This window comes from Mauremys mutica, chromosome 14 (genome assembly GCF_020497125.1).
Source record: "Mauremys mutica isolate MM-2020 ecotype Southern chromosome 14, ASM2049712v1, whole genome shotgun sequence".
NCBI lineage: Eukaryota > Metazoa > Chordata > Testudines > Geoemydidae > Mauremys > Mauremys mutica.
In genome coordinates, this window is record NC_059085.1 from 37642472 (window position 1) to 37668553 (window position 26082).

Sequence of the window (26082 nt, forward strand, 5' to 3'; positions counted from 1 at the left end):
AAAATGCTGCTTAAGAACTACTTAGAATTTGACTTATAGATATTTACTTTGTATATTTGACACATGATGTTGATAAATTGAGTTTTAATAGTTATGAAGCTTTAACTTTTTGAATCTCAGCATCTACTGTCATAAAATAATGATGGATCGCCCATAATTTTTTGCAACTGAAAATTTAAATGGATAAAAATCTAAAATAATGCTTAAAATAATAATTTTCCACTACTGTGAAAATTTAAGATTACTAAAATAGAAACTATGCTTAAAATAAACATCAATATTTGTTGAAATTGTATTAAAAAACCTGAATTCTGCCAAGCCTATTTACCATGGCAAGTGGACATCACTCAGGAAGGCGGTGGTGAAGGTTGTGGTAACAGGATTGATACCTGAGGGCTTCTTCCCTGTCAGGGATGCAGAGCCCTTTGACAATCTCAGTGTCCATTCTGTGTCAACAGGAAGGGCTGAGGAAGACGTCACAGCCTCACTTCCACAGTTTAGAAAATATCTCTCGTTTTCTCATGTCTGTTTTCAGATTTTCCAAAGTGCCCAGAGATCACGGTCCTGTCACTTCCGGTGGTACTAGCAGCATGTGGGAGTAGCTGGAGCTAGACCCACTGCTGCTATTGTGTCTCACTTTGGGGAGGATGCACTAGGAAGTAAAGCCCAGTCTTGGGTACGGGTACAGAGGCAGAGCAATACCTGAGGGTTCCCTAGCTACTGTTCTACGCCTTATAGGGCATTATTTGGCTGTGTGGCTTAGTGCACAGCTAGCTTCAGCGGGAAAGGGAGGCCGTGTTGCCCTCCAGAAAGGTGGTTAGGGCAAGTACCTATTGAGCAGCTTTACTTTCTTGCTGCCCAGGGCACTCCCTGGCACTGAGGATCAGTCACCCCCTTAACAATAGAAAGTATTGGGAGAGACCACCCTGCGCCCCAAAAGACTCAGGGTAAGGGCCATTCTTTTGTCTCACAAGATGGCAGTGTGGAGGTATCTTTGGTGGGTTGGTATATAACTGCAAATAGCTGATGTTTTGGTTTGCTGGCAAACCAAAAAAATGGGAGAGAGGAAATTTAGTTTGGGGTCAACCCAAAATGAAAAAAAAAATCAATTTTTTGGCACACTGAAAAAGTTTTAAAAAAATAATTTAAGGTCCAGATAAAAGTTGTTTGACGTGAAATGTTTTGTTGTTTTTTACAGGTTTTTTTAATAGAATTGAAGGAAAATAGAAAGTTGTTTCTAATAAAAAAGTCAAAACTTTCAGTTTTGAAAATATCAGAACAAAATGTTTCAACTTTTCGGTGAGGTTTTATTTGTGATTTCAACTCAAATTTGTGAACTACAAATAGGAATTTTTTTGGTGAAAAAAGAGGTTCACCTGAACATTTTCTCCCAACTGTATGCAGGAGGTTTGCATCCTTGTGAAGGGAGGGAAGCCGGCAGGCTGTTTGCAGCAAGATCTAGCAGGGTTCGGCAACCCCTGGCACGTGGCTTGTCTGGGTAAGAACCCTGGCAGGCCGGGCCAGTTTGTTTACCTGCCATGTCGGCAGGTTTGGCCGATCGTGGCTCCCACTGGCCGCAGTTCGCCATCCCAGGCCAATGGGGGCGGCGGGAAGCGGCACAGGCGAGGGTTGTGCTGGCCACAGCTTCTTGCTGCCCCCATTGGCCTGGGACAGCAAACCGCAGCCAGTGGGAGCCGCGATCGTCCGAACCTGCCAACACAGCAGGTAAACAAACTGGCCTGGCCCGCCAGGATGCTTCAGTACACATCCTGGGACATAACTTCAGCTGGTGTGAACTGGTGGAGCTCCTTTAAAGTCAGTGACTTTGCTGATTTACACCAGCCAGAGGATCTGGCCTATTGTTGTATTTTCTTAACTTTTTGGTTTCGCTCAAAGTTTTTGCTTTCTTAAAAAATTACAATACAGACTGCCACAACTACCCCTGTATCCACCCTCTATGGCCCAGCACGGGCACCAGCTCTCAGGCTTCCGGCTCCCCAGCCATTATCTCTCTTGTGTGGAGGCACATCAGTTTTCCCCCTGATGGGGTATTTCCAGACTGCACAGCTCCTGGCCTACCATGCCTCCCTGCATAGCTCCCTGCCTATACTTCAGCGAAGTCCAATTACCTAAACAGGCCTGATTTCTCCTCAGAGACGGTAAACAGTGTAATTGTCACAGTTATGTTCCCATGCAGCTCTTTCTAAGCAAGTACATTTATGTGTAAGGTAAAAACATCACAGAGAAAACATATGAAGCCAATAAAAGAACCTACACACATGCTAATAAGCTTACCAGAGATCATCCCAACTCCAGTAAGGGCTTTGTCAGATGATCTGTCCATCAACCCCCACCCAGAGTTTTTTTCTGTGATCGCAAGTGCTTAACAGCCTTTGCTCAGAACAAACACCCTCATGAACCTATGAATCATTCCTTTACCAGTTTGGGGTCTTTGAAATGACCATGACTAGGTAATCAGCCCGACAAAAGGTCCCTTCCCCAAGGCAAAGCTTCAAAAGGCTGAGTTCTTGCATAACTGGAGTCATATTTTAAAAGTTTCATTATTTCAAATAGTCCTTTGAGACTCATAACATTTCCCAGTGTCTGTATTAGTCAGGTCTCCTCCCTAGATTCTACATACTATTCCACAATAATACTTAAACCTTTTCCATTTTAATACAATGAACTTCCAAAATACTTTAAACTTTTGTCAGTAAGGTTTAACTTCATTCAATAAGGTTTGTCCAGGATACTGAAAAGAAATTCTCATATATGTCACACCAACACCTTCACTCATGTCTGTGTGCTGCTCCTCATTACAATATATAACCTTTACACCTTTCATATTCCTGAGAAAGTCTCCTGACAGACCTATTTTAATACACGGCTTTGAAAAAGCTGTCTTCACTGTTACATATGATAGGTTACTGTGCTGAAGAAACATGTCTCTCCTTTTAAATGTTTGGATTTAAACAGACCTGTGCCAGTCATGGCAGGGAGTAGACATGAGTGAATGATGTGCACCTAATAATTTATTAGAGGAACTTTGCCCTCCTTTTCTCTTCACAGATTGTCTGAAAGCACATTGCACAGCTCTTTAAAGTATTAATTGTTCAGAATTATTTTAAAATGACTCAGGCAAATAATTCTAGGCCAGCAAAATGTTTGAACTGCAAATTATGATTGTTATAATTGAATATACAACTAAGGCTGGTACTTATGTGAGTATGAAACTAACTCATATAAATACACACACAGTGAAGTTCAAAGTCTATATTCAGTTTCAGTATTCTCAGTTTGTGCCGTGTTTGGTAGTTCCATGAATCACCCAGTCAGGGAACAGAAGTAACACCAAAAATCAAATCCTCACCACTCCCCATCACCCACTCTGGACCCTTTGTACCATGGTAAAAAACCAATGTGGCATGGGTGGGAGGGGTGTGTTGTGACAGGACTATAGCATGCTTCACTATGGAGATTCCAGGCATGTTGCAGCCTATAGGGCAGCCTGGGAAGGATGCCATAGTTTAGACAGGCCCCTATGACTGTCTAAGTAATACCTGGGGACTATCCAGCCACTAGATCAACCTATAATCAAGAGGATACAAAGGTGATTTAAAGCTGCCTTTGCCCAGCACCACGTGGGCTGTGAGTTCTGTGCTGTTCCTCTCGGGGCTTGCCTACATGATAAATTAATCCACACCAGAATGGTGTAAATTCTAGTCCAGACCAGTGTGTCATGTACTAACTGGACTTGCATCTGAAGAAGTGGGTATTCACCCACGAAAGCTCATGCTGCAAAACGTCTGTTAGTCTATAAGGTGCCACAGGATTCTTTGCTGCTTTTACAGATCCAGACTAACACGGCTATCCCTCTGATACTTAACTGGACTATGTGGACCCTGCAGGCACACACTAAAAGTCCCTTAGCATGTGTTAATATAGTACTGTTGATATGGGAGTGGGACTACATTAACAAGCATTAGGGAAACTTTTAGTGCGCACTAGCATGGTTCATACTGGCCTCACGACACCCTGGTGAGGACTAGAATTTTACACGTCACAGGTGCAGACTAATGTACCGTGCAGACAAGCCTCTGGGGGGCACAACACCGAATCTCACCCGGTCTGATCCAATTAACTAACATTGGATGAATGACGCATTTTATTATCAAATATACAATTTAAAATGTTCTTTCCATGAATATTGAAGCAAATATTGCCCTTTCTGTGAGCACTGGCACTTCTGATCGCTCAATGTTCAAAGAAATTAAATCCAAGAAGAGCCATACCGATGGCCAGCTTGTAACTCCCTAATTTATATGCACAAGTATCACCATTTTGTGTGAAATCTGGTAATTGTATGTGCAAATGCATCTAATGAGTGTCTTTTAATGCAATTATTGTATTTGCATATAAAGTTCAGTAAGTGTACATGCATATTGGGCAGACAATTGTGCCAGCATTTTTGATGATTAAAATTTTGAGCCTTTATGCCCTGTGTTCTTGAACCTTTATGCCCTGCAGTTCTCTTTTCAATGGCATACAGAGCTCTCAGTCCTTCAATCCAAGTTGCAGTTTGTGTCAGGCATCTCGGAGACACATATTTTTTCTTTTACATTGGCCTCAGAAGGGGAAAATTTAGTTTCACTATTACTCCCTCTTGTAGCTATGAACTCTCTCTCTCCTGTGGGTAGTAAATATATATTGATTTTCTTCATAACTGAAATACCTTATTACTTTGATTATAGAACCTTCCTTTAAGACCTAAGAATTGGAAATTGATGAGATAGAGGATCTACATTACAAAATTGTTTTGGGTTTTGTATTCATGAAACTGTAATTCAGGCTCTGAATATGAATCTTGCCTTTGTATCCTCTTCCCACAGACATAATTGGCATTTAGAACTAATGAAAATATTGCTATTATAATTTTTTAAAAGTTTTCTGGGTTAATAATCCTATTGCTTCAGTTTTTGTATTCCACCTGTCAAAATTCTGGCAGCATACCCTGGAACACTGATACACTGAATGCTGATAGTATTAATCAACAAAAAGATTCAACACGTTTTAATAGGACAAATTCAATACTTTGTGCATGCAATTTTCCTCAAAAATGAACATGAGCCTTTATTTAGTACTAACTGAAATTATTCATATCCTAAGAGATTTTCTTATTGTTGAGCCTCGTTATAATTGTGTAACTAAAAAATGTGATATGGTAATACACTATGAATAGGATTATAAATATATAGCTTATAAACAGAATTTTAAATAAACTTACTATCTTATTTTTTAGAGAGAATACTGTTAAAGTTCTACAAAATAATATTTTCTGTCTTCTGACGCTAAGTGAAATGTTGGTAGATGAAGAATTAATAGGACCAGAAAGGATGCTTTTAAAAAAACACTTAAAAGTTTTGAGTTGCTGTTTGTCCTCATTTGAACGATCTATGGTATTTTTGTGTCCTCACCTTACCACGGCATCTGAACGTCTCACAATCTTTAATGTATTTATCCTCACAGCATCCATGATAGGCTGAGAAATGCTATTATCCCCATTTCACAGATGAGAAACTGAAGCATAGACAGACTAAGTGACTTGCCAAAGGACACATAGGAAGGATGTTGTGGAGTAGGAATTGAACCCAGTCTCCTGAGTCCCAAGCTAGTATACTAACTACAGGACCAGTCTTCCTCTCACATGGTTGTAGTTCTCACTGTTGGATTGTAGTTCAACACTGAGAAGTGATGAAAGATGGGACTTTCTTACTCAGTAGAGGTGATTGTCTGCTCGCATCCCAAGTGATAGTTATTTATTTTAGAGCAGCCTAGTGGCTAGGGCACTAGCTTGGGACTCAAGAGTCTTGAGTTCAATTCCCAGCTCTGCCTCTGTTTTGCAGGATAACCTTGGGCAAGTCACTTCTCTCCCCGTGCCTTAGTTTTCCTATCTATGAAATGACGATGATACAGACTTCCTGTCTGATATCTATGAATGAGAAATGCTATAGAAAAGTGAGGTATTTATTATTTGCTCCTGTTAGCATGACAGCACCCAGACAGGTATCACAGAGTGAACTGATCTCAACAGGACTCTCACACATTCAGTGAAAGTATTAATTAAGTTCTACTATGTGTGCAGTGTAGTTGTAGCCGTGTCGCTCCCAGGATATTAGAGAGACAGGGTGGGTGAGGAAATACCTTTCATAAGCTTGTGTCCCTCGCTAAGTTGGTCCAATAAAAGGTATTACTTCACCCACCTGGTCTTTCTAACTAAGTTCTAGCAGGACAGTAGCAAAAAATACAGACACATTTTACTAGTAAACTGAGGAAATTGCTCCAGAAGTCAATGACGTGCTTTTAACAAGGAACCCCACAATGCCATTTTAGAGTCGCCTTTCAGACTGGAACTACATCTTAAAAATCCTTAGTCAGTTGATCAGAACCAAGACAGCACCATATTGGTGATGCAACACATTAATTGAGGACAGGAGATTTGGTACAACACATGAAAGTGAGGGAATAGAATCATAGAATCTTAGGGTTGGACGAGACCTCAGGGGGTCATCTAGTCCAACCCCCTGCTCAAAGCAGGACCAACAGCAACTAAACTAGTGAAATGGTGTTTCCCAGTATCCAACCTAAACCTCCCCCACTGCAACTTGAGACCATTGCTCCTTGTTCTGTTATCTGCCACCACTGAGAACAGCCGAGCTCCATCCTCTTTGGAACCCCCCTTCAGGTAGTTGAAGGCTGCTATTATAGCAGCACAGGGGCCCCAAAATAAGTCTCCTTCCCTGATGCATCTATGCCAATGCACCTCCCAGCTTCTGATTTTGCTTTTCCATTTCTAGTGAGAGACTTTCAAAAGCATATTTGGGGGTCAGGTGTCTTTGAGGTGGGAGCTGGTGCCTGACTGCCTTTTGTACCTTTGAAAGTCTCCCTGCTCAAGACTGCTAGAGGAGAAACTGCCAAACGAGCTGGATTGGGTGGCAGGTTGCTGATATGGGCAAATATGCAAGGGCAATATGACAAATCGCCAAATTTCTTTTCCAAATCATCTACTTATGGTTATATCCAGTGGATTAAAGCTGGTATTAGAAGTATCTACAAGAAAATGCTGCGAGCTCTTTTTAAGATATTTTGCATTAGAGAGCTCAAATTATAGATGAGCCCTAAATCCTGGTTCCATCCACTCCTACACTTTAAAGACGTTTGAATCAGAGTCCAAACTCTGTATAATCCAGACTCAGCTACATAACATGTATTCACACCGACTGGTGCCTCTTTCCAGGAAATAATTTATCAACATTTTCTGGAAAAAAAAATCCCCAGAAAATAAGCAATTCAGAGACAGCTGAATCTGAAAAACAAAACAGAAAGCATAATTCCAGGAACTAGACTTCCCATTGCACATTCTATCTGACTTACTGTAACAGCAAGTAGAATTCAGTGTTTAGTCAAGTGTGTGGGCACCTTGAATATGCCAGCAATCCATATGTCAGCTTCATTGATTATCCCATTTTAGTCACAACCACAGTCTATTCAGGTGCCAATGACAAAAAAGGGACTTTGTTACAGCCTGTTCATGAAGAGGTTCATTATTCACATCTTTCATGTGGATTCTTATTGCTTGCTCGGAATTAGTTTTATATTCAAATGATCTGTCTGGGCAAAATTTTCAGCCTCTAAAACTAGGAACCTCAATTTCTATTTATGCACTTAAATGGGTACCCCCACCCCAATTTTTATGGGTGCTGAGCACTCACAATTTCATTCAAAGTCAGTGGGGGCCACAAATGCTCTAAACCTTTGAAAATCAGGTCTCTTTTATTTACGTGCCTACATATGGATGTAGGTGCCTCACTTCAGGTGATTGAGTGTGGCAAATTTGGACTCTGTGTTCTCAGTGATTATACAGCATGAATTTCACACTCTGAAATAATTTAACATTTGTTCATAGTCCCTCCCACACCCAATAATTTAATAAAATTACCCAGTCTATCCATTCTAGATGTATTAATCATTCAGTCATAGGATAATTTTGTAAAACAAGGAGGCAGGACTCTTGGGGTATGTCTACACCTCAGTGTGAGACCAGGATTAGTAGAACTCAAGTTAGCAGACTCTGGTTTTGTTAAGCTAGGGCTTGAGGGTATACACTCATTTGTAACCCCACGTTAGGAATTGTTGAACCCTCAATCCCATCCTGGGGTTCCAGCATTTATACTACATTTTGTGTGCCTGAGTCCAACCACCCATATCCCAGTCTTCCTAGCACTCTCCCAAAATGTGACCACTCTAGTCCTTTGTTCTTGGGGCAGTGTGGGAAAACTTGACTGCCCACCAAATGTGACTGTCCAGAGGACAAAAAGTTGGCTTGTGGGATTGTGGCATGCTTTTGGTAGACTCCCAGAGCATGAGTCCAGCAGGGAAGCATCCACACTGCAAAACAATAAGGCTTGAACCCTGTGTTCTGGATTGAGTGAGGCTTGAACCCTCCACCCCCACAGGGGTCTTGGAACCGTGGGTACAAGCCCCAGTTAGCACAATTTTTGTGCAGACAGAAGGGGGATTCATTCTGAGCCTGAGTTTGAACCCTGGGCTTGCATTGCCGTGTAGATATACCTTTTGGGTTCTCTTCATGATGCTGCCACTAATTCTCTGTCACCTCAACAAAACCATTTAACAGTAAAAATTTCAAAAATGCCTAAGGGTCAGGTTTTTTAATATATTAGGCAGCTAAAGATGCAGATAATCGCCAAATGGGATTTTCAAAGTGTCCTTGACTTCAGTAGGAATTTGGTATCTAGGTAGTTTTGAAAATGCCACTGAGCACTAACTCCATTTAAAATTCTGTCCTTTTGTGCCTCCATTAATTTATTATTTTAAATAGGTGCAAGACCACAAGGATGTTGTGAGTTTTAATGACTGATTGTTAAATGCTTTTAAATTCTCATGTAAAAGATGCTGTGTGATGCAAAATATAATTATGAATTTAATATTATTTATGGAGGATTAAATGAACCATGCCATCTCTGAAAAAGTCAACAAAACAAAGCAATGAAATATGTACACACACACACACACACACACACACACACACACACTCTTGAGATTTCACCCTTGCACAGTGGACGCTCTTAAAATGTTCATTCTAATTCTAGTGATTCCAAATTTTTATTTGTTTGTTTGGGGGAAAAAATCAAAAATATACCAGATTCATCATAATATGCAAAGTAAATAAAGAGGTTTTAGGATAAAGGGTTGGGGGGAAGGGGAAGAGACACATCTGTCTTCAGGATCTGCAGTAATCATAGATCTCTAAAACGCAGCCCAAGTTGTTTTGGATTTTTCAGTCATTTCTCTTCCGCAGAATGCCAATCATTAGTTAGTTCTGAGGTCAGCCATGTCACTGAGCCAGGTTGGATTCCAAATGTTAAGTTATAGACAATATCTCCAGAACTGGGAACATCTCTTAGAGAATGAACTCTAACTATGGCCTCTAGATAGCTACTGCTTATTCAGTCTTATATAGTTGAGTAAAGTTCTAGCAGATTGCAACACCAACCTAACACTGTACATTTACTAATTAGCTTGGGAGTCCAGAGAATGAACTTTTCCTGGAAAGTTTGGTTTCCTATGACAATTTTTGCCTGTTCCCAAAATATTAAACACTGAATAAAAGTGGATTTTAAAACCAGTGGTAGAAAAAACTGGTTGCTCCCTATATTAACTGTTCATGAATCTTTGATGAAGCATGTCCTGCTACTTGTAATTATTGGGGAATAAAAATCATTTATGGTTCCATCAAAAGCCACCGAAGTCTTCCAGTTAGCTTTGTTCTGCTTTGGATCAGTCCCTTAGGCTTGATTTATCAAGATATTTAAAAGTGTGCCTAGATTTAAACATGTGAGTACTTCCATTGACTTCATTCTTGCTGAATTTAGGGTCTTAGGCGCTGAGAATCCTCATCTCCTGGATTTCACTGAGTATTATGGGAGCTTTACACTCTGTATCTAGCAAAATGGAGGCCTCTGTTAGTGATGGTGATGTGAAGTGTAAATTGTGGGGATCGCTTTTCTTATGGCTTCTATACCACTGACAGTTTTCTTAGTGTAACTATAAAGAAAACATTAAAAGAATTAACCTCGGCACAGGACGGTCATATCTGTCCCCTACCTAGACGTTATCACTGGGTTTATTCTAACCATATGTAACTGCACTGAGCTACTTGTTTCCTTCTGCTGCTATCATATCCTGCTGGCTTTGTCAGCAAGCCAATAAACTCAAAAAGTGAGCTCTCTTACCTCTCATTGCCTACCAGTGATGAAACCGTGATGCTGAGAGAGCAGGGGATGGAAATTTGATACTAATGTCACATGTTGGAGAGAGTGACATTGAGTGGACTGTAGAATGCAAACTTCTCAGCCTGACTGCAGACCAAACCATTCACCAGTATCACCTGCACAGTGGGCTAAATGACTAAAGTGCAACTGTATGGGGAAATGAATGGGTTTCCTGCTGTAATAGTATAAAGTCTCTCAACAGCGCTAAGGTGCACATAGCCAGGGCTGATACATGAAACACCAGACAAACAGCGACTATATGTTCCTCAATTAAAACCATTATCCCTTTTGGCTATGAATAAACGTTGTTTGAAACCGTTGCATGTTTACATTACCAGCTTATCCCTGTGCATAGTGATTTGATTTTGGAGATGCAGAGTGGTCCAGTGGCTAAGTCACTAAATAGGAATTCTGGAGACCTGGATTCTATCCTGGTTTTGCCAATGACCTATTGTGTGACCTTGGGCTCTGTGCCTCAGTGCCCCCCTACTACTCTTTGTCTGTCTTGATTATTTTGATTTATACTTTGTGTGGGGACTGTTCCTTACTATGTTTTTTGTACAGTACCTAAAATAATGGGGTTCTGATCTCAGCTGGAGTTTCCAGGCACTACAGTAATATAAATAATTAATAACAATTATTTCTCTTTGGGGGGGTGGGAGGTTCTGAGGGAGATGCACAGATAGGCATATTTCCTTTTTGCATCCTACATAAGTAAAATGTAAGGGCCACTTCAGATATTTGATCCCAGGATTGAACTTCCTACGAATCATTCTTAGCAGTAGTTCTCAACCAGAGGTCCACATATTTCTGGGGTTCACAGGAGATGCATCAACTCATGTAGATATTTGTCTAGTTTTACAACAGGCTACATAAAAAGCACTAGCACAGTCAGTACAAACTTAAATTTCATACTGACAAAATGAGAAAGTCAGCAATTTTTCAGTAAGTGTTCTGTGACACTTTTGTATTTTATCATAGACTGAAAGGGACCTTGAGAGGTCATCTAGTCCAGTCCCCTGCACTCATGGCAGGATTAGGTATTATCTAAACCATCCCTGGCAGATGTTTTTCTAACCTGCTTTTAAACATCTCCATTGATGTAGATTCCACAGCCTCCCTAGACAATTTATTCCAGTGCTTAACCACCCTGACAGGTAAGAAGTTTTTCCTGATGCCAACCTAAACCACCCTTACTGCAATTTAAGCTCATTGCTTCTTGTCCTATCCTCAGAGGTTAATAAGAACAATTTTTATCCCTCTAAGTCCTCCTTGTAACAATCTTTTATGTACTTGAAAACTATTATCATGTCTCCCCTCAGTCTTCTCTTCTCCAGACTACACAAACCCAATTTTTAAAATCTTTCATTATAGGTCATGTTTAATCATATTTGTTGCTCTCCTCTGTATTTCTCCAATTGTCCACATCTTTCCTGAAATATGGTGCCCCAAACTGGACACAATACTCCAGTTGAGGCCAAATCAGCACAGGGCAAAAGAATTACTTCACGTGCCTTACTTACAACCCTCCTGCTTATTCATCCCAGAATGATGTTTTCTTTTTTTGCAACCATGTTACACTGTTGACTCGTATTTAGCTTCTGATCCACTATAACCCCCAGATCCCTTTTTACAGTTCTCCTTCCTAGGCAGTCATTTCCTATTTTGTATGTGTGCAACTGATTGTTCCTTCCTAAATGGAGTACTTTGCATTTTTCTTTATTGAATTTCATCCTATTTAATTCAGACCATTTCTTCAGTTTTGTCCAGATCATTTTGAATTTTAATCCTATCTAGAGTGACCAGACATCCCAATTTTGGGGGCTTTTTCCTATATAGGCACCTATTACACCCAACGTCCATCCCGATTTTTTACACTTGCTATCTGGTCACCCTAAACCTATCCTCCAAAACACTTGAAACCCCTCCCAGTTTGGTATCATCCACAAGTGTACTCTCTATGCCACTATCTAAATCACTGATGGAGATATTGAATAGAACCGGATCCAGAACTGATATGCCCTTCCAGCTGGACAGTGAACCACTAATAACTACTCCCTGGGAACAGTTTTCCAACCAGTTGTGTACCCACCTCATCTAGGTTGCATTTCCTTAGTTTGTTTATGAAAAGGCCATGAAAGACAGTATCGAAGCCTTACTAAAGTCAAGATATACCACATCTACGGCTTCCTGTCAATCCAGAAGGCTCATTACCCTGTCAAAGAAAGATACTAGGTTGGTTTGACACGATTTGTTCTTGACAAATCCATGCTGTTACTTATCACCTTATTATCTTCTAGGTGTTTGCAAATTGAATGCTTAATTATTTGCTCCATTATGTTTCCAGGTACTGAAATTAAGTTAGCTGGTCTGATTTTGTAAGTAACTGGTTTTTAAGTGAGGTGAAATTTGGCGTACCCAAGACAAATCAGACACCTGAAAAAAGTACAGTAGTCTGGAAAGGTTGAGAACCATTGATTCATAGTATTCTAGGAATTTTTTTAATATATTTTGCATATTGTATATGGACAAAAGATGATCTCTAGATGTCCCAGTTCTGCTACCTTGTGGCTTTAGGTAAGTCACTTAACACTCTCTTGAGGAAGGTTTGGATCTGCGTTCATATTTTCAGCTGGTCCATATCTTTCTATGTGTAGTCAAGAAGTTTCATTCTAGCTTGAAAATTACAGTGCCAGCAATTGTATTATTTTATTTTATTATTAATAATAACCAAATCTTCTCAGATTCAAAAAAAGATGTCAAAAATATTATTCATTTGCAATGTCTCCTAACATCCAGGTTCTAAAAAATACCCAACTGCATAAGTACTGGAATATTTAAAATGTCATGGTGTTTACTGGTCCCAGAAATTGTACAAGAGAACCTTTTCTCTTTAGATTACAAGGCCCATTTTGGCAGACTCCAAGATTCAGATAAATATTCTACTTTTCCCAGCTCATCAAAATGGAACCTGCTGTGGTGCAACCATTTGAAGCTGTTAAAAGTCAACCTTCGCTTCACAAATGGTTAAAACAAAATGACCTATTTCAATAGGTTAAGATGTTTACAGTTGATTCATATCTTGGAATTATCCAGTGTATTGAATTTCTTCTTCCTCTATTACTCTTATTGAAATTCAGTTACCATCAGTGCAACTTACCTTTCACATATATGCACTTGTAAGACCAAACTTTGTAGAAGGTTGGATCCAGTGGGACCTCTATATTTCCCTTGTTTGAAAGTATTTAATACAACATTTAAGCTCAAATCTTTAGCTTTCAGTATCACTTTGCAATTACATGTACCTGATATTGATGAGAGATTTTTCCAATAAAATGCCATTGCTATCCAAGTATTTTATTCTGAATGAGGCAACATACATGTGGTGAATGGTTTTTCTAACAAATAGTTGATGTAATACATTTTCATATCTAATCATTGTGGGATGCTCAGCTTTTAAACATTGTGCTGAGCAAAACTTGATCTGTCCAAAAAAAAATCTGGAATTCCTGATCTTGATACCTTCCTGCAAATGTATACTAGGTACTAATTTTTTTGTAAATATTTGTTCAGAGTGATGTACCTCATCTGTTGCTCAATTCATACGGGGAGAGAATGGGAAAATGATGACATTCTTAGGATTTACTAAGTGTACTGAGCAGCTTGTCTTTCTCAAGTGTTCTTTGGGTTCTTAATGAAGCCTACAATACTTAGTTGCAGTTTACAAATTGTAATTTTCAATCATAAGTGCATTGTTTTGCCAGAACAATAGTATTTGATTAATTAGCTGCTGTTATTAGCTGATGAGGACTAACATAGGGAACAGAGACAGAGTTCAATACCCACAGCCAAATGAAGCCATTCAATACAGGGAGTGAAGGTATAACTGGTGCTTATAAAAAGCAAAAGGAAATATGAATAAACATTTTTTGATAAAGGCTGAAAAAGGGTTAGAAAATGTATTTTTTCCCATTAAGGCAGCCATCAGGAACGCCATATCTTTTAAACCATATAATCACACAGAAATGGGTAATCATCCCATCCACCCCCACAAATATGCATTATTGTCATTGCTGATATTCATAAATGTTTTACCTAGGCCATCTTTGAATATCTCCAGCAACGGAGTTTCACAGATGAAAAGGTTGTTCCATAGTCAAACAGCTCGTACTGCAAAATGTGTTCTGGGTTTGGTTATTTGTTTATTTCCCTCCCCTGTCCCTCCCATCTGAATTACTCCTTGTACAACTTCATATAATTGCTCCTAGTTTGTCCTCCCTGCAGCACCTGGAACAATTCTTCCTCCTCAATTATGCAGATGTCCTATAAATCACCATTGACAGTTTCAGAAATCAGGAGAGTGATGCTCTGGAAATTACTGGTTCACAAGGCCTCCCCTTACTTGTCTTGCCAGAGCCCACACAGAGTTAATTTCTGTTGGTTATATTCATATTATTTAACAGCATAAAATATAGGTCCTGATTCAGAGCTATGCTGTGGCTTACTCCCACAGGGTGAAAAGGTCTTACATCAACCGGATTTCCCAGCCAAGGATCCTCCTACGCTAGTGGGCTGTTTATAATTAAATAATGTTTGCAAGGCACTTATCAAATGAAACCTATTAGAGAGAAGCTAAGTATTACTATTTGTTTGTATGTCCTTAACAACTTCAAAGGGACTTTTTACTGGAGAGAAAAAAAAAGACGTCTTTTAAATATACTTTACAATCACATAGGCACAGTTAACTGCTAATAAGTAGGAACTAGTGAGTTGAGCTATTAAATTCTAGAAATATGAGAAATGCTGAAAAGAACCTCAAAACCAATATTTTAGTGTAAAGGGAATCTAATTGGATCACGCTTCTTCTCTCGGTTAGGATATGCCAGGAGTTGCTTTTTTCCTAACACAGCACATATTTGGGTGACAGGACTAGATGCATAAACTGCTGCACTGCAGAGAAGTGTGAAGTATTCCTAATAATATGAAATGCGACTCAAAGCTCAGTGTTTTACACATTTCAATGTGAGCTTGAACACTGGACTCTTGTCGTGGAAATTTCTGCTGAGACAGGCACAATTTCCTACCGCTAATGGACTCCTTTTCAATGGAAAATGGGCCAGCTTTCAAACAAAAAAAATGACCCATTTTGAGCATAAATAGGCCTATTTTTCCAGCTAAGTCAGCTTATAAAACATGCAGTAAGACACGATATTGCGAGTTTTCTACGCAATAATATCCATTTTTTCAAAATAATGAAGAAAGCTAAATTTGAGGGAAGGTTCCAATACAGCCTGAAGAGAAACAGAGAACATTTTAAAATGAAATTCTGTGAATTTTGCCCAGCCTTATATGTTCAAGCTCATTCACTGAGTCATAGAAACTGCAGTGATATTGCTATATGTACAATTATATACCGTCCTGGAGCCTTAAAATCCCAGTAGGGGATTTTCTGTCGTCCAGAATGAACTGCATGCAATAACATTTAGTTTCTATATGAAAGGGGGCACACCTCTTGCAGGATAGGTGGGATTTTAAGGCTCAATAGCTGAAGGTTTTCAGTGTTTAGCATCTCTTCTAGTTTGGGCTGCCTGAACAGCAAGTTTCTTACTGAGCCATGGTATTGATCAGTTGCCTTTGGAACCTTTGGTGGTGGCCTGCAGACATTTTGAGAGCCAAAATGTGGGGGCTTGGGGCTTGGCAATGGAAATTCCCCGTGAAAGGCTGTCTTGTATAAAATGGGCTGCACAATGTATAATTTGGAGGACCCCTGCAGTGAGCTCTTAGCTGCAAAGTGGCTGCCCTGGGAGTTTGGCTTGCTAAGCAATAGTCAAAAATAGGCTTTTTAAATGGCAGAGGGTTAATTGATGGAGGACAAATCTCATCCCAGACTCTATAGTTCTGCTGCACGAGGTGGTGATGGTATTTGGAGGAGATGGGGGAGGCATTTGTTTTCTCTGCAGCATGGAACTCAGCACCAATTGGCTCCCTTTATGACAGCGCTCCAAATACATGTTTAAACAACAGCTATTGAGCATGCAAGATATTCCTACTACATAACATTAAAGATGACTACAGCACCTCTCCATCTTTGTTCTCCATGGACAATGCAACACATATGGTTGATAGACAGATGGTCCCACACAAGACCATCATACAAGGGGGAAAATACTCATTTTAAGAAGGGCTCATTCCTGCCTCCATTGAAGTCAGTGACACCCCCCCCCTCCGCTTGGTTAGGCAATTCCATCTTTTCATGTGCTGTTTATTTATACCTGCCTACTATTCTTTTCGCTCCATGCATCTGATGAAGTGGGTTATAGTCCACGAAAGCTTATGCCCAAATAGTGAGTTGAGCTAAGGTGCCACAAGGACCCCTCATTGTTTTTTGCTGATACAGACTAACACAGCTACCCCTCTGAAACCTGTCAAAATGGTTTCTGAGTTCAATGGGAGCAGGTTCAGGCACTGAATAGTAATTCCATTTGATGGTATATAATATTACCCTTTTGTCTGGCAGCCCACCATCTATGCTTCCATGCCCAGAACAAAAGGGGAATTGAGAACCCCATGGCTGCCCCCAGTTCAGAATTCACTCTGGGCCCCATTTTGGCTTTTAAGTTATGGCCAGCATTGAAAAGGTGGAGTGGGGTGGGAATTGAGAATGGGTTGTGCTGCAGCACCAGCATGGAGACCTGGTGCTCTCTAGTTCTTTGATGGGTAGGTACTCAGATGATGAGCATGGCATAAAAACTGGATGGATGGTGGTTAGATAGGTCTAATGTGCTAATGTCACCATATCTAATTCTTTTGTGCCAGCCATTACATCTTTTAGATATGGCTTTCCTACTTCTGTTACTTCTGAATATTTGGATTACCATTTAGAATAGTATGTGCAGAGTACATAAGGCTTAATACAATAAAGTGTGAATTTATATTCAATGTGACTTTAGGATTTAATTATGTAACTATCATAACGTTAATGAATCATGTGACCAAATGTTGATCCATTGAAGTGCATAAAACCTGGGAATATTTTAATTTCTGTCCCATTTCACCATACAGTTGAATAATGGTGTAGCTTATACACTATTCACAAACATAAACCCATTATACCTTGCTTCATATTGTATTTTAGATAAAATTTGCCCTTCCGGTCCCTGGAGCCCAGAGGAGAGCAACACTCTCTCCTAAAGTAAAGCAGTAGTTCAAATAAAATTTTGTCCTATATTGCATCAGACCAAATTGTAATAAAAAGTAATAATTGGAGATATGCCAATCTCCTAGAACTGGAAGGGACCTTGAAAGGTCATCAAGTCCAGCCCCCCGCCTTCACTAGCAGGACCAATTTTTGCCCCAGATCCCTAAGTGGCCCCCTCAAGGATTGAACTCACAACCCTGGGTTTAGCAGGCCAATGCTCAAACCACTGAGCTATCCCTCCCCCTGTGTTTTTTTGTTGTTGCTCTTGATGTCTGAAGTCGAGGAAACTGAATTTTTGATCTCTCCATTTTTTTTGTCAGACGATGGAAAACCCAAAGTACGAGCTTATTATAGAAGCGAAGGACATGGCTGGTCTGGATGTGGGATTAACTGGCACAGCAACAGCTACCATTGTTATCGATGACAAAAATGATCACCCACCGGAATTCACCAAGAAAGAGGTAAGAATTTGCCGGTTTTGTTCTATTAATCATTGCATCCAATTGTACTTAGTTCTCTTTCTGAATATAAAATAACATTATTTTATGAGGGAGGGGAACACCTATAGTCAGCTTTATTTCAGCTTGTTTGACCCACCTTTTCTAGGGTCACCCTCACATGCCTCATGCAGGCCATCCCTATACAGTGCTGCTTGGAAATCGTGATAGCTGCCCCAGGTGCCTCTCTCAGATCCCTGCGACTATCTTGCCAAGATCTTTGGCGCATACGCCTAGACAAAGTTATGGAGGAGAGGAGGTTTCCATAGGCTTGTCATCCACCCTTTAGACCACTGATCCAAATCCAAAGCCCAGAGTGAGTTTGGATGCTCAGTGACATAGAGGTTGTAGCTTCTGCCAGAGAACAACCTAGATAGAGCTGCTAACTGCCTGTCACTTCAGCATGAGCACCTTCTCTGTCCGGGTGAGATCCCTTAGCCTTTCTTCAACCAAGAAGTATTCATAAGGCAGTGGAGGATGGAGTTTAACATCATGCCCAGGACAAACTTTTATTTGGAAAGTGGTGATTAAAAGCATTTTTTCTCACCTTGTATATCTTCTTAAACAAAACCTGACCTGAAGAAGAGCTCTGTGTAAGCTTGAAAGTTTGTCTCTTTCACAAGCAGAAGTTGATCCAGTAAAAGATATTACCTAACCCACCTTGCCTATGCAAAACCAGTCAGTTTGGGCTTACATGGATTTCAGGAAACTGATACACAGGAAACAAAACTCAGAGCACTGCAGGATCCTTGGACAGTGTTCTGGCTCTTTGGACAGAATCCCTGGTCTCTGAATCCTTCAGCATTTTCTCCCTTTTTAATTTTTGCTCATTGTACCCCACTGCTTTTGGGCTCAGGTTGACATAATTTCCCTGGGGATATATCTAATAAATTCTCCCTCCCTTAAATCAGTACACTTACATACACCATTTAATATAATTTCCAAAAGCAGAACACAACCAAACCCCAAATGTTATAACATAAAGTACTGTAGAGAAATGGGCTGCGGGTGATGAGATAATATCTAAATTAAGCCTACAGAGCTATTTCCCTCCTTTCTCCCATAGCGGGGAGTCCTATCACTGTAAACTTAGCTCTGGGTCATATGATAATATGACACTCAGTTGAAATCAACATGTTTTGTCATGAAGGCAATGAATTTCAGCACTTTCCCTTTGAGACCTGCCAGCTTTCAGAGTTTGGTAATGAAACTCTGGTCCTGATGCCTTTTAAATTTCACCTGTTCTGTGTGATAATTTTCTGCCCTGCAAGACGAATTCTATTGAACAATACTGAGTGCCTGGAAGAAAAAAAAACAAACACAAAAGACATCGCCTGTCTGTAGAACGATGGCATTTTAAACCCCTATTCCTGTCATGACAAAGCTCTCTGGCTTCAGGCAAACCATTCCTCAAATCCTTCCCTTTCTACACCCTACCTGTGGTGTCCAAAAAGGGCAAAAGACTCCTATGAGCATAGGCTAATTCCACCAGTCAGTTTGACACCCAAAACCACCAGATTTGGTCATAAAAGTTTCACAAACTTCTGCAGTTTACAGAAATATTTCCAGATTGTAGGAAGCGAACACTAGAGATGCTGAATATAATATAATTTTGAAAGGGAAGGGGGAATTGTATTATTAAACTATTATTTTCTTCTTGCTGCTGTTTGTTTTTCCCCCTGTTTAATTTTATCCACTTGGCAGTGTTTCGTTTTCAAAAGAGTGATAGAAATTTCACTCTAATAATCATTCTGTCAGCAACTGAAGATTGAGGGACCAGACTGAAAAACAAGAAGGATTCAAAACAGCTTTTCTTGGCAGTAAAAATGTGGTGCTAAATGCCAACAACACGAGCTGCTTTCAGCAGGGTGCTTTTACTGGAGTGCCACTAAACAATACCACAAACAGTTTCTAGGGCCTGATCCAAAACTTATCCAAGTGAAAAGGAGCCTTTCCTTTAATTTACAGGGGCTTTTGATCAGGCTGTTAATCCTGTTAGAATTATTTCTTTGGATCAGGCCCTTAACCCTGTAAGAGTTATTTCATTAGGACTTTTAGTTAAAATAGGCATTTAATGTTGTATAACCATAGGCTCCCCATTGATAGTTATAAGTACATAAGAAGACTCAACATGATAAGAATAGGGAGACATTCTATTCAACATTGCTACCAATTAGGCTTTCACATGCCTGCTTCCCTGAATTTCTACCATTTCCCTCAATCCTCCTCTTCTCCAGAAATAACTACATGTCTTTCTTGAAATCATTCTTATGGTTTGCTTTAATAATCTTTGGTAGTTTAGGCCAACATTTTCAGCTGAATGAAAACGGTCTGTTTCTGAGAAGTTCTGAACACCTACAAATTCCATTCAAGTCAGTGGGACCTGATCTACATGAAAACCCGACCACTTGCATTTATAACTATGGATTTAGGCAGCTAATTTTAGTCACCCAGGTTTGAAAAGTTTGGCTTTAGATCATATGTTTGTTCCACTTTATCTGAAATGCTTTTGCCTGATTTCTCTATTTAGTCCTATTGTCCTTTTTTCTTTTTTCTTTTTTTGATCCCTTTCATTACAGTTTAAAATAGAAGTTTATAATAAAAAAATCCTCTGCCCTGGTAAAGCTGAGTTCTGAAACAAGCACAAGCCTGGGATTTTTCAACCTGCTGCTGTCAGGATTTCAAGTCAGTAAATGTTGCCAGTGGATGGGATGGCTCAGAAAAATATTTGTAATTCATAAATCAGACCCTTTCATTTCTATATCAGATTTACTGCTCAGATGCAGTCTATGTTTAATAGTACCTGAAAGTATTTTTTTTCCTTCTGAATTTGGTGGCCTTTGGTGGTCTCTTTCCAGTTTCTAGCAATGTCCCATCCCATCAAGCAACACAACATTTAGATCTACTAGTCAGTCTAAAAAATCAGGCGTGAAATGGCAACAAAGAGTCCCTGGTTCAGAAAGCACTTAAGCATGTGCTTGCTGTTAAGGATGTGCAGGACTTTCATTGACTTGAGACACGGTGGAACTGAAGTACCTGCCCAAGTCCCACCAAGCTGCTCTCGCAAATCTAAGCCAGAAACCAAACCCCACTTCTCACCCTTGTGATTCCTCTGCAGATGCTTGGGATGGGTAGTGTGAAGATGTTTGCATGGCTGGTGCCTGTGGTATACTTACTCTGTGTATAAAAAAGTGGAGCTTCGACCTCTGACCTGCCAGTCAGGCAATTTTTACAAAAATTAAATACCCTTTTCTTCAAAAATGTGGAGGGGACAAAAATCCATCATGGCAATCTACAGTTAAAAGAAAGCCTCTTACTTTGAGTTACTAGTTTAAGGTGCCATAATTACTGCATTTGAATTTCGGTACAGATAGTTATAGGTAGACTTTCCTCACAGCTGACAACAATAACACTTAAAAGAAGAGAAAGGAAAAAAGAAAAGACAGCTTCTGCAGGATAGCTTTTGAGGCAGAAAGCTCAAATACAATAAATATAATGATTTGATTTAGAAGTGCTATCATCTTTTATTAAGTTTGAGATTGGCTGCTTTATATGGGTTCTTTTAGTACTGATGTATTTTTTTCCCAACTATCTCCCTTCTGTTTAAAGATATTTTCCAACGGTCCTCTTTCTCTTTTATGAAGCAAATACATATTTAGTGGCCTGCTTTATCGTCTGACAATATAATTTCTACTGAAAATAGCTTTTGCTTTTATTTTTCATGGTGTTGTGAAGGTAGCTCTATTAAGCTATGTTTTAAATGTGAATTCTGAGGGCCAGATTCATTGCTGGTCTGACACAATGGAAATCAATGGAGTTATACCACAGATGCATATGGTTGTGAATGTTGTGTGGTGTGTACCTAATTAAAAAAAATCTGGACACTGCATTGATGCAATGTCAGGTACTCCAGTGGAGCTACAAAGTGGAAGATTGTACAATGTTCCTTAAAATGTTTTCAATTTCTATTTTCTTGCTGTCTCACTGGAAGTCCAGAGATTTTTATTGCTTTCCACCAAATTGGAAACCAGTGTTTACATTTCTGTTTCTGAGATGCGCTAGATTGCTTAACAGATGTTTTCTGTAAATCCCCAGTGCAAAGCAACCTCAGCTTTGTTTGAGTCTATGTCTGTTCATTAAAGATGATTTTTGTTTTGATGCCTGAGGCAACTCTTCCCTTTCTCCCTGCCCCCCGATAAACTCTGATTTACAGTATATATCACAAATAGTGTTTTTGTAACTATTCTTGAATAGTTACATACTTTTGCAATTAATCCTTAAGAGCCAAATTTTTGGACACCTATTCAAAACACATTTAAACTTGGCTTTGTTTAGTGGTCTTATTGTAGGCTGGCTGGACAGAAGCATCGTCATAGAATCCTAGAATATTAAGGTTGGAAGAGACCTCAGGAGGTCATCTAGTCCAATCCCTGCTCAAAGCAGGACCAACCCCAACTAAATCACCCCAGCCAGGGCTTTGTTAAGCTGGGCCTTAAAACTCTCTAAGGATAGAGATTCCACTTACCTCCCTAGGTAACCCAGTCCAGTGCTTCACCATCCTTCTAGTGAAATAGCTTTTCCTAGTATCCAATCTAAACCTCCCCCACTGCAACTTGAGACCATTGCTCCTTGTTCTGTCATTTGCCACCACTGAGAACAGCCGAGCTCCATCCTCTTTGGAACCCCTCTTCAGGTAGCTGAAGGCTGCTATCAAATTCCCCCCTCACTCTTCTCTTCTGCAGACTAAATAAGCCCATTTCCCTCAGCCTCTCCTCATAAATAATGTTCCCCAGCTCTCTAATCATTTTTGTTGCCCTCTGTTGGACTCTCTCCAATTTGTCCACATCCCTTCTGTAGTGGGGGTGGGGGGCAAAACTGGATGCAATACCCCAGATGTGGCTTCACCAGTGCCAAATAGAGGGGAATAATCACTTACCTCCATCTGCTGGCAATGCTCCCACTAATGGAGCCCAATATGCCATTAGTCTTCTTGGCAACAAGGGCACACTGCTGACTCATATCCAGCTTCTTCTCCACTGTAATCCCCAATTTCTTTTCTGCAGAACTGCCACTTAGCCAGTCAGTCCCCAACTTGTAGCAGTGCATGGGATTCTTCCGTCCTAAGTACAGGACTCTGCACTTGTCCTTGTTGAACCTCATCAGATTTCTTTTGGCCCAATCCTTCAATTTGCCAGGGTCACTGTGGACCCTTTCTCTACCCTCCAGCCTATCTACCTCTCCCCCCAGCTTAGTGTCATCCGCCAACTTGCTGAGGGTGCAATCTATCCTATCGTTGAACAAATGTTGAACAAACCCGGCCCCAGGACTGACCCCTGAGGCACTCCACTTGATACCAGCTGCCAACTAGACATCGAGCCATTGATCACTACTGTTGAGCCCGATAATCTAGCCGGCTTTCTATCCACCTTATAGTCCATTCATCCAATCCATACTTCATCTTCTTCATCCTCAGCCTCTGCTGTGCACACAGTGCTGCAGTAGTCACCACAGTCATTTTCTCCTCGCTCCTGGGGTGTTTTAGCCAGTAACTCTGATAACTGCAGTTCTTTCAGCTCCTCTCATGGCTCCTCCCTAAATTCCCTATGAAGTGGATGCTGATTCCTCAGACAGAAGCCTGTCTCCTGCCTCTTTCCCTGTGTTGGAGAACTATGCCATTCTGTTGCAAACATGACCTTAATGTTTATGGAGGGAAAAGGCAGCCCTTTGCCCTCATGGTGTTTTTAGGGCTTAGTCATGCAAGGTGCTGAACATCGTGGCCCTGATCCAGAAAAGCACTCCCATTGAATTCAGTAGGACAAGTCAACTCCTTGAAATTAAGCATATGCCATATACTATGATGGATGGTTCTGACTGTTCAGCACTTGGTGAGATCAAGCCAAAAATGAAAATGCTTGTGAACTATTAATCCAGCATCAAATTATAGCTATCTTAAAATATGTGACCTATTCCATTTGATGCATGTCCTTATACCCCGCTGATCACCATTGTATCTGAGCGGAGGTGGCATACACTCAAGAAATGTAGGCCCAAAATGTAGCTTCTCAATAGCAAACTCTCAAACTCCACCGCATACTTTCCATAGGTTTATCTAATTGCAATTTAAATGCCTAAATATAGCATTTTGCAGGTAAATGGTATTTGGTCTTGACCGGAAACTTAAGGATAAAATTTCCAAAGTTTCTCCAAAAATGTTCAAACAAGGTAACAGATGTGTACACAAGACCTTTAATGGCTCACCAGTTTCATAGGTGATTGCCCATATGCACAATAATAATGCATATAGATAGAAGTGCTTGCAGATTTTGTGGCGATTTTGTTCTTGGGAGCTCTGAAAACCTGTGGCTTGTTTAATGTTAGTGGATTTTTAATGGAATTTTGAGAGTTATTACTGTACACAAAGATATATTTCTGTGTCGTGAAGAACATTTGGCCTTTTTTCCCAAAGAAAGTTAAGATATGGGGCTCAACTTTTGTACAGTACCAAGGGAATGCCAATCAGAAAGTAAATAATGAACCAAAGGGAAGTGCAGGAATAGATCATTTTGGAAAATCTGACAACTTCCTTGCCTACTGTAGGATATTCAAACAGCTTGGCAATGAATTACTTAGGCTGAGTGATTGCTAATGGTACTGGGAGTTATTTATATACTCAGTGCATTCAGAAAATACATGATTTTTTTTCTGAGCCACTTTGTAACAGTTGGTGACAGAGCACCGCAGTGCTGTGCACCTGCAATGCATGCATGCTAGCCTATGGTTAGTGTCACTGCTGGTACTGTGTGATAAGGAGCTAGTGGTGAAACATCTGCTACAAAGCTATAAGCAGGCTAATCCATCTCTATAATATCTTTGTTCTAACACCATAGATTCTGGCAAGAGGTCAGCATGCTTTTGCCCGTAGTCAGTAGAAGAAATATCAAGGTGTGTTACCTCAGGTGGTTCCATCACAGAAGTGGTGTCAGGGGTTTGTTCTCCCTCTCCTAAGAAAATGGGATGTAGAAGCCACCTCCCATGGATCCCAAGGAATCAACAGATGTCCCTGTGCCTCTGCGGTAGTGTGATTCCATTGGAACCACATTGCCAAGTCCTTCCTCTGGCTACTGCTATCTCGGGCATGTTCTTAAAGGAACGGCACTCTATGGGAAGGCTGCATAAGCTTTCCTTCATAAGCGCTGGGGTGAGGGGTGAAAAACAGTGTGCTGCTGACCACCCAGTACCCATCCTGTCCCCACACAGGATTCTAGAACCAGCAAAATGCCTTCTGCAGGGCCCTGGGGAGAGGTGGCATCTACTGTGAGGTTACTGCCCACAGCCACTTGCATATGGCAAGGGAGAATCCACAGAGAGACCTTGTGGGGATAATTTATATAGAAGTTTTGGGCAAGTGAGGATCAGTCCTCTTTGCTCTCCTCCATATATTCTCTTTCTCTCTCTCTCTCTCTCTCCCTTCCAACCCCCCCCCCTTTCAATCTACTCGATTTCCAGAATGTTAAATCATTTAAACACTCAGAGTTCTACGGCATCAGGGAACTCAACTTTGGGAAATTAATTTTTTTATTTATGTATTTACAAAGAGAGATTTCTGTATCCCTCCCTGACTCACGCACAAACACAAATAAAGTAAATCTCTCCTTAATTTTAATTAAACATTCCCACTGTGAAAAATAGCGACATTGTATCCCTGTTAACTAAATTGTGCCTCCAAGAGAGAGATTATTTGGTCACATTTTACATTGAAGAGCCATTTATTAATAGGTTATAAAGGGTTAATAAATGATTAATTGATGTTTTCATAAATGATTATCAATTGTCATAGACTTCACTAAGTCAATCGGTTGCTTATAACCATGATTTATAACCATATTTATAATTATGTGCATATGGTAATGCATTGGTGAGGGTGTGTTACATGTCTCCTTCTTTTACTTATCCACAGAGAATGAGTCTTGTAGAGCCCTACTTAGAGAGCTTTGTTCTTTGGCTCAAGCTTTAGATATTCATGCTTTCAGCTCTGGAA

The 26082-nt window shown here is 40.2% G+C and overlaps 1 protein-coding gene across 3 annotated transcripts in view; it reads left to right on the top strand.

The window, feature by feature from the left end:
• CDH13 (cadherin 13) overlaps positions 1-26082 on the top strand; it is a 745597-nt gene that overhangs the window by 600775 nt on the left and 118740 nt on the right. For all 3 annotated transcript variants that reach the window (XM_044987229.1, XM_044987231.1, XM_044987230.1), the window contains one exon: positions 17868-18008. In XM_044987229.1, coding sequence (XP_044843164.1) covers positions 17868-18008 — 141 coding nt within the window. The remainder of the gene's footprint in view (positions 1-17867; positions 18009-26082) is intronic.